Source organism: Embiotoca jacksoni, unplaced genomic scaffold (assembly GCF_022577435.1).
Source record: "Embiotoca jacksoni isolate LCO1_2020_lvr unplaced genomic scaffold, fEmbJac1.0.p SCAF_13, whole genome shotgun sequence".
NCBI classification, from domain to species: Eukaryota; Metazoa; Chordata; class Actinopteri; family Embiotocidae; genus Embiotoca; species Embiotoca jacksoni.
The window spans coordinates 14,490,641-14,499,557 of record NW_027185263.1 but is presented as its reverse complement, the minus strand read 5'-3'; the positions used below and the strand labels follow the sequence as shown (position 1 = coordinate 14,499,557).

The 8,917-nt window shown below is 37.3% G+C and overlaps 1 protein-coding gene across 1 annotated transcript; it reads right to left on the bottom strand.

Moving 5' to 3' along the window:
• Nucleotides 1–1,721: 1,721 nt before the first annotated feature.
• Nucleotides 1,722–6,570, bottom strand: LOC138195961 (LIM/homeobox protein Lhx1-like). The gene is made up of 5 exons (XM_069145615.1): nucleotides 6,017–6,570; nucleotides 5,083–5,303; nucleotides 4,582–4,856; nucleotides 3,663–3,819; nucleotides 1,722–3,445 (listed from the first exon to the last, which is right to left on the bottom strand). Exons 1-5 carry the CDS (start codon nucleotides 6,184–6,186, stop codon nucleotides 3,069–3,071), a joined length of 1,200 nt encoding a protein of 399 aa, XP_069001716.1. The 5' UTR covers nucleotides 6,187–6,570; the 3' UTR covers nucleotides 1,722–3,068.
• Nucleotides 6,571–8,917: the final 2,347 nt, after the last annotated feature.

The following is an 8,917-nucleotide window of genomic DNA, read 5'->3' as shown; positions in this document are numbered from 1 at the left end:
TTTTCTTATGCTCTGTATGCTCTTCTTGACCTTGTCAGTAAGACTTTAATTTGTGAAAAGCTCCATCTATTGCTGCTGTGCCTGTGGGTCCTCTCTTTCCCTGTGAACTACTGTAACGCCTATCTGGTATAACAATATACACACCAAGTTATGTCATATTCCATACATTACAGGATTGACTCCAGATCAGAAGTTGGCTCCTGGACTATCTGGGAAATGAAAGGAAGTAAATCTTTTACAGTCAAATTCAGTGAAGCATCAAAGGGGCAAACCTCCCTCTGTTGATTTTGGTTAATTCATTAGATTTAAAGAGGGATCTTCTCCATCATAGCTGCAGCTTGCTTTTACAACTTCCAGCTTTCTTTTCCACGCTTGCCTCCCTCACCAAATTTGAAATTTTGAAACCAACTGATAAGATGGCAAACCTAAACTGAATCTTAAAAACATACCACCAGAAGAGGAATTGAAAATCCACATCCACATCCATGTTTTCCCGCAGTTTATGGTTTGTGACCCTCCTTGTCTCTTCTACCCCTCCCCCAATCAGCTCCACTAATCTGCTCCTTCAGTCTCATGCTTCACTGCTCAGTATTTCGATATTCAGCATTCGTTCTGTCCCCCTTTATGCTGCTCTCACTGTTCCTTGACTCAAAAATCATCACCCTGTCATTGGCCTTGCTTAGAGATGCCTCACTTAACATCTCACAAAATCCTATTGTTAATAACTGCACGGACAATTAGATGGATTAGACTATCCCTTTGCATAATATTGAAACACAGTTGCAAAAACACGCAACAATGTGTCATATGCACTGATCACTTTCCAGTGAAACAAATTGTCTCTGAAATGACCCTTTGCTTGTTGAACATTACCATATATTGATTTGGATAAGGAGAACAGAAAACAAACTGTGACTGGTACAAATTTAGGTCTAAATGTCTCCTAGATTACCTGAGCAGTTCGAGTTGTATTGATGCTACAGCAGCAAATACAAATCCTGCAAATGTCTCAATGGAATTTCATGTAAATCTCCTCATTTACGAGTCTGAAAATAGTAAATACTCAATGCTGAACTAAATTAGGGAAAATCAATAGCTTTTCACAATCAGTTTAAGACATTTAGGAATGTAAGTTTTTGCATCATTTTAAGTAAATTAATAGAAATGCTATCAAGTTATTGTCTCTTATCAGTTGAATATTATTCTTAATAATTATAGATTAGTAATTGTCCAATTATTTAAAGATTCCACAGGAGGGTGTTTATGACTATAACTTACAACACTGTGAAACTGCGTATTGTAAATACATATTTGTTCCTTAAAGGATCCCCTCAGGTGATTTAGTGGTCTAGTTAAAAATCATATCAAGATTAGGACCTGATCAAATCCCTGTTCATTATACATTTACAAAATCAAGAAACACTGAAAGAACGTTGACTATATTCCACCCCAAAGTGATTAACAAATAACAATCGTCATTACATGTTTTACTACGGGAAATGGTTGTGTGTTGGCATCATAACCTTAATCGAAAAATCAGCTATATTTAATGGGAAATGTTTCTGAAAGTGTAAAAGACAATCAGTATAAATAATTTGACATTTTGAAATAATGTTTTACGACAGACACCCACAGATAATTAGAATAAGTGACCACTTAAAAAAGTGATGCAACTAAAAGATTCAAGCTTTCATTTGACAATAATTTATTAGTATTTTCTGTTTTTTTGCAATGAGGACATAATACAAACTAGCACAGTGAGTGACCACATAAATAGAACAGCTACAAAAATTTGGTTTGTTTGCATTAAATGGTTTGTCCATCTGAAATTCAACCCCCTTGAACACTGGAGCTGTAGGTAAACAAGTGACTGTTCTGTACATTATTGTCCATCATTATTATATATAAGGTTGGACTCATGTTAAAGTCAAATAGTTTTCTCTCATATAAAATTTTCCGATTTATAAAGATATTGTTTTGAAGGCAAACGCGTTGTACGGCAAATAATTCAGAAAAGATGTGACCAAAAAAAATACAAAAATGAATGTTTCCACGGTCCTGAGAGACGGTTTTGGTCAGATGTGTTGAACATCACAATCATAATCTATTATCAAACCATAAATCCTTTCTATGTTTTACACTTGAACTCATGGATGGAGGGTGCGGTGCGTCAAAACACTGAAAGTTGATAAGAATACTGACATGCACTTTCATATTAGAATTTTAAGGACAATTGTCATATACAGTGCTGTGCAAAAAAAAAAAAAAAAGCATTAAAGTGAGAATGCTTTCAAAATAAATGCCATGAATAGTTTTTATTTATCAATTAACGTCATAAAAAGTGCACTGAACAGAAAAAGAAAAAAAAAAATCTATATTTGATGTGACCAGACTTTACCTTTAAAAAAAAATAAAAAGCACCAATTCTCCTACTGTTTTTATACTCGGCAGGTGGATTGTTCCAATTATCTTGAAGCACTTGTCACAATTCTTTTGAGGACTTAGGTTGTCTCAGTTGCTTCTGCCTCTTCATGTAATCCCATTCTGATTTGATGCTGTTGAGATCCAGACTCTGTGGGGGGCCACATTGTCTGTGGCAGCACTCCTTGTTCTTCTTGTCACTGACGTTTTTTCTTTTTAACACTGACAATATATTTGGATTTGTTTGTATGCTGCATGATATAAAAAAAACAAAAAAAACAACAACACTAAAAAAGACATTGCAAGTGCTTAAAACTTTTGCACAGTACTGGATGTGGCAGAAAAGGTTTTGTAAACAGTAAAAGCAGCCTATAAATGTGTTTGTTTATTGCTTGATCAGTAAGGTCCAGCACTGGGAATGAGTCAGATTCAAATGGATTATTTCAAACTATCTATTGATTGGCTAGTCAATAAACAATTGGCATTTATAAATAGTTAAATAAAGTGTAACAGAAATGCAAATAAATAAATAAATAGATTAGATAAATAAATTAAATAAATAAATGGAACATTTAAAATTTGAACCAAAAAAAGCACTGATTTGACTTCAAAATCCGAGTGTGCCTTGTAGTTCGTCATTGGCTGGGTTACCAAACAGTGCCTTCGCTCATCTCTGAGGATGGCTGTGACAGCTGGTTGGTGTATCCGTTGTCCCCGAGAGACACGGTGGTAAAGGGCGTGCTGGGGCCACACATTTCACTAGAGATGCTCTGAATGGAACCCGGTCCATTGGGCTCAGGACTGGGCGAGTCCGCGGGATGGTGAGAGACAGAGTCAGAGAAACACTGGACCTCGGTGTGACAGTGGTGCCCCGGATGGTGGTGGTCTATGGCTCCTAATGGGGTGCCACCTGGGACTGTGGAGGGCACATAGCCTAGGTCTGCTGGAGTGTGGACCTGGGAGGATGGTGGGCCTTGGAAGTACTCATAATTCCCCCCTGAGTTGTAGTATTCACCAGGATAATCTGCATTCATGGCAACGTTTAGATGAGTGTGAGGATTTTGTCAGGATTTAAAGGAAACATAGACAAAAAGAATATAACTTTTTAGCTGTTTTGTTTATGGATTTTATATGACAATATGAATTATAGTGAAGAAGGATATTTAATTGAGTATAGTCAGCCTGTATTTTAAAGAATGACCAATTTAAAATATGAAATCTGTTATCAGAACATATCTCACCTCCATAATAAGAGAAGTGTCCAAGCTCTCCGGGCTCCAGTCTCTCTCCCAGGGCCCTCATCCTCCTCGGGCTGCGGAAAAACACGTGTCTCCGGCCGCTCAGAGCGCTCAGCTGCTTCATACGTCTCTCTTTAGACCTCCGGTTTTGGAACCAAACCTTTAGGACAAATTAAAAAAAAAAAAAAAAAAAAAAAGGAAATGGTGACAAAGATGAGTAGCGTGCAGGGGACAAGCAGAAAAGCATATCGCAGATATAATAATAAGATAAGACGTAATTATTGCAGGAGCATTTTTCTGAACTCCTTGGTGAATGGTATTTCGATTAAATTGCAACGTTGGATGAAAAAAGACGCCTTAAAATTATAAAACTGAGGGAAACCCGAATTTCATTTAAAAAGAAAACAGTCTCTTTAGAAGTTGGAGCAATGGTTTGATTGGTGCTAAAAGACATGCGCAAAAACTAAATTCAGGACCACTGAGCCCACTGAAAAAAAACAACAACCTTTTAATGCATTTCGGAGTCACTAAGGATGCATCTGTCCACCAGGACATTTTTTTTTAATTTTTTTTTTTTATCAAAGGAGCTTTTTAAGAATTCCCACTGACATTAGTGCTGAGTGAGTCCTATTTTAAGTTTTTTTTTTTTTTTTTTTTCTGAGCGCAATGGGAGTAAAGATTAAGAAATTAAGAAATCCAGAATTTGGTTGAAAAAGTTCAGCCGAAAAGACAGACGGGGTGAATAAAAAAAACAAAAACCATCAGCTTGCCAAGACGTTTGGTGGCGTATAATTTTACACACATTACTTTATCCTCACAATACTCCTTTCGGCATTGTGGAGACCGAGGTGTCCGATAATGGATGTGGATTGACCAAACTGCGTTATTTCCGTTTATTTCTTTTCCCCTGTGAGCATTTTACCTGGATGACTCTCATGCTGAGACCGGTCTCCTGTGACAGCTGCTCTCGGATGTGTCTGGTGGGTTTCGGCGTGGCCACGAAAGCCGCTTTCAGGGTCTCCAGCTGCTTGGCTTTTATGGTGGTCCGAGGCCCTCGTCGCTTCCCGACGGCGCTCTGCTCGTCGTTCTCGTTGTTGCACGCGTCCTTATCGGATAAATGTCCGTTTTCGGAGTCCTTCCCGTCGTCCTGCGGGTCCTGGGAGTCCGGAGACAGACTTGGGTCGCTGCATGTTGTTACTGTCAGGAGGAAAAGAGAACAAGATACAGCATACTATAATAGTAAAATTAGCTACTTGGACCTAAATAATTACAGGATGACAGGTGGTCAAGAATATCCAGCTGAAACTAGAAACAGTAAAATACACAGGTCAGTTTGGATTGGGTGCTATTTTTTATTTTTACTTTTATTTTTTTTTTGGAGAATTGTTCAAACTAATTTCGATAATTGTTCACATGAAATCACCTGACAGGAGGATTGTGTCTTTCCCGTTGTTGTTTTGATAGTCCTCTTTACAAACAAACTTGAATTCGTCCAGGATGTAGAGCTCCTCTCCGGTGGACAACTGTTTGTTACACATCACACAGGTGAAACAGTTCAGGTGAAACACTTTGCTCTTGGCTCTGCGGACAAGATCACTGGGTAAAATCCCCTGTGCGCAACCTCCACACTTGGTCCCAAATCTCCTGTTTAAGAGGAAAATCAACAGTCAGGATGATATCATATATTTCACCGAGGAGGGCTGCTTTAGACGTTTAGCTCAATGTATTTCTAATTATATGACAACAATGACTTCAGTTGTTTCACTGTAGGCCACAAAGAAATGAAGAAACTAGCCAGTGAATATGAAATTATTTATAGGCAGCTATCATTTAATATCACCTACGTCCTTGTATAAATCGAAAGGGTGATTGCATACAAAACATACAAAAATAATGAGGTGCATATATGATGTAATCATGAGTACAAGTCCATCACAATCACGTGGGCGATTACAGTTGGCTGTTTGTAGCTGAAATAATAAAAACAAATTTATTTATTTTTTTTTGGGGGGGGAGCGTCCGTTTTTTTCGACGAATGTTTGAATAAGAAATTATTATAATTTCTTTTAAAAACACACGTAACACCAATAATTGAATGCAAATATGCAGGAGTGCCCATAGTGTAAACAATAAAGGTTAACTGGGATATAGGCCCTCATCACTGTCGGATCAACATCCATATTTCACACGCAATTTTTTTCTAGTTTTTCGAATTTAGCTCAGATTGTCTTTTTCCACGTATCTTAATTCTAAATCGCTCAAAAAAGATGACATATGCCAACAGCTATGATTCCCCCCTTCCTTTTTTTTTGTTTGTTTTGTTAATATACTGACCCACAAAGATTTTCGATGCTTACCTAAAGAAGTCATTCTTACAGTAAAGCCTCCCTTCTCGTGAAAAACACTTCTCTGTCAAACTACATTTGCATTCGCAGCACTGGACACATTTGATGTGCCACGGTCTGTCCAAAACTTTGAGCAGGAACCTATCGAGAATGGGCTTCTCGCAGTTGGCACAGTTAATCATCGTCTGAGCACTTATTCCCAGTCCAGCGTGGGAGAAGTGAAACTCTGTTTCTCCAACGTCACTTCGATATCGACTGTTTTTATATGATCCAGGAAATCCACTGTATCCAAATGATTCAGAATGATTACATCACCATCCGTGAGGTTTCTGCTCCACGGGACAACAATCCACATCCGGACAAGGGCTCCACACCACACATTAAATGTTGAACAAAAATATCAGACGACAAATTCTGGGGCAAAATTACTGACAGAAAATTATAGCAAGATGGTCCGATTTTATGGGAAAGCACAGAAGAAAACTCAAAGATCGTCTCTCGCATTAAATCATTGCGAAGTATCCTCAGTGTTGTCTAAAGTGGAGAAAAACAACCATGAAATGCTGTCAGCGCGCTCAGCATTCACATTTGTGTCCCATTTCGCCTCTGATAAGCTCTCAGTCCGAAAGGGACGCTGTAATGAGCGCACCTTGTAAAGCTGCAGCCTATTGACGGCCAGGAAAGCCGTGACGTCAGCTCCAGGGAAAACCCAATCAGCAGCGTTTAAATTCAACTCCGCCACATGTAGTTCTAGTATCACGTGAATGAATACGCAATAAGATCAAATAAAAATGTCAAACAGAGTGCACATGCAAAAGTAGTTTTAAACCTCAGAACTTTTAATTAAAATGAAATGAGAAACAGATTTTCTGCTGTGTTTCAGGTAAAATGGGGTTAAAAGAGAAACTAGAACTTTAAATACAAACACGAGAAACCTTGTAAAAGCAGGTTTTAGTTGCACATCATTGTAAAATAAAAAAGAAAGCACAGAATCACAAGGAAACATTCCTCTTGATGTTCATACAAGCAGTTTACAGAATATTGTCTGTACAGTTTAAAAGAAACAATAATTATAATAACACAAGGTAATATATTATTAACACCAACTTTCTCATGACAATAATAGTCTTTATTTTGTATCATGTAGTATTAGCTAACTTCTCTCAGGAATAGCCGACTGAGAGTCAATGATGATGTCATGTGAATGAATGATTTCCTTCTGGAGAAGGCCAGAGAGTAAGACGGAATCAGTGGCAGGTGACAAATTATCCGCAGGTCTATGCCCGCAGGACGGATGAACGTGCCGAACACAGGCTTTTCACGCAGATGAATGTTGTGGCCCCGCATAATTCTTCATTTCTCTGAAAGGACAAGGATCACTAATGGTTATAATCTGTGGCGATAGGCCGCCTCTTATAGATGTTATCGCGCCGTGTTGGTGAGCTGGGGACGGAGATAGCGCGTCCCCCCACACAGACTCCCAGTTCTGGTAGTCCCTGATAATCTGAGGTCCCGGCAGAACGAAATTAAACTGGAGTGGGTTTGCAACATTTTTCTTGAAGTACAAAAAAAAAAAAAAAAAGCGAAAAAATGATTATGATTACGATTTTTTTTGTCCACTTTATTTGGCATGCAGATCACCATGCAGTTCATATTGAAACAGGAAATCGTCTTTTTTGCAGTTCATTTGTATTGTAAGAATAGACTGTGATGTTGATTTGCAATGTGTGTCTCTGCCAATTTCCGAATTTAACATGTAGTTGTTTAAAATGTTACTTTTACATGTAGATCTCAATTATTGACAACCAAATAAATCAATAAATCAATGAGAATCATGGAAGGGGCATAAGGGATTCATGATTTATTGATCCATACAAACACTTCCTTAATGTAAGAATGTTCTTACTAAATGCTCATAGTAATATACTTAATTCATCTTCTCAATGGGAACATGAATAATGAACTTCATGAAATGCAAAGTTTTCATTAATTGCAATATATATGACAACTAGAGTGAGTTGAAACCCAGACTTGCAAATTTTTTTTTTTTTTTAATTTTACTGCACAGAAATTACTGTGTAAAAAGTCACAGTTAGTCCACAGGTGGACTCATACATCCTTAAATAATTTTATTTGAAAAATCACCGTTGGCCTTTATGTCCGTTTTACACTCAGATTTATTTTTGGTAATGAATAAAACAACATAGTAGTTTAAAAGAAAATGTTCGGGTGAGTAACTTAAACTTAAATTGACAAAATGTCCATCATTATTTCCATGTTTGGGTTGAATTTGATCATATTTCTACTGTAAATACATATAAATACCATTCATTCATTCATTCATAAAGCATCACTAAAAGCATCATAAAGCATCACTTTACACAGTGATGTTGGATAAAACCTTGCAATGAAGAATTGCAGTCGCAGTGCAGGAAGAAATATTCATCAACGTGAGTGTAAGACTGTTGTCATATCACAAAAGTAACTTGGATTTTCAGAAGAAAACTTCATTGTACAATTATGCAAAAGTAATATTTTCTGAAAGAAGAATCAAATAAATCTTAATAGGTCTGTCAACTTAGACAAAGCTCAGTGCCAGAAATGTTTTCATGTTTTATCACCGTTTGATAAGTGTCATCTTTTTTTTTTATTTAAAAAAAAAAAAAAGTTCCTGCATCTTAAGGAAGCTGACATGCCTTTAATTATACCCGTTCTCTAGTCTGGACTGGAGACACAAAAATTGAAGCGGTTCTGTACTGCAGTGCAATACCAGTGAATTATTTATGAATTATTCTTTTGTTCATATTCTTTTTATTTGGAAATTGTGTTTGGATGAGTGCAATAAAACCCAGCAGAAACAGAGATCCAGCAATAATGATCCTCTCAGCACAGACCTCTGTAATAATTAGAATA

Bases quoted from the DNA above. Each gene is read 5' to 3' on its own strand.
- LOC138195961 (XM_069145615.1), bottom strand. From the start codon at position 6,186: ATGATTAACTGTGCCAACTGCGAGAAGCCCATTCTCGATAGGTTCCTG. The intron at 4,857-5,082 runs GTGATTTCATGT...TCCTCCTGACAG, and splicing joins AGACACAATCCTCCTGTCAG to TAACAACATGCAGCGACCCA. The intron at 3,820-4,581 runs GTAAAATGCTCA...TTTGTCCTAAAG, and splicing joins TCAGCATGAGAGTCATCCAG to GTTTGGTTCCAAAACCGGAG.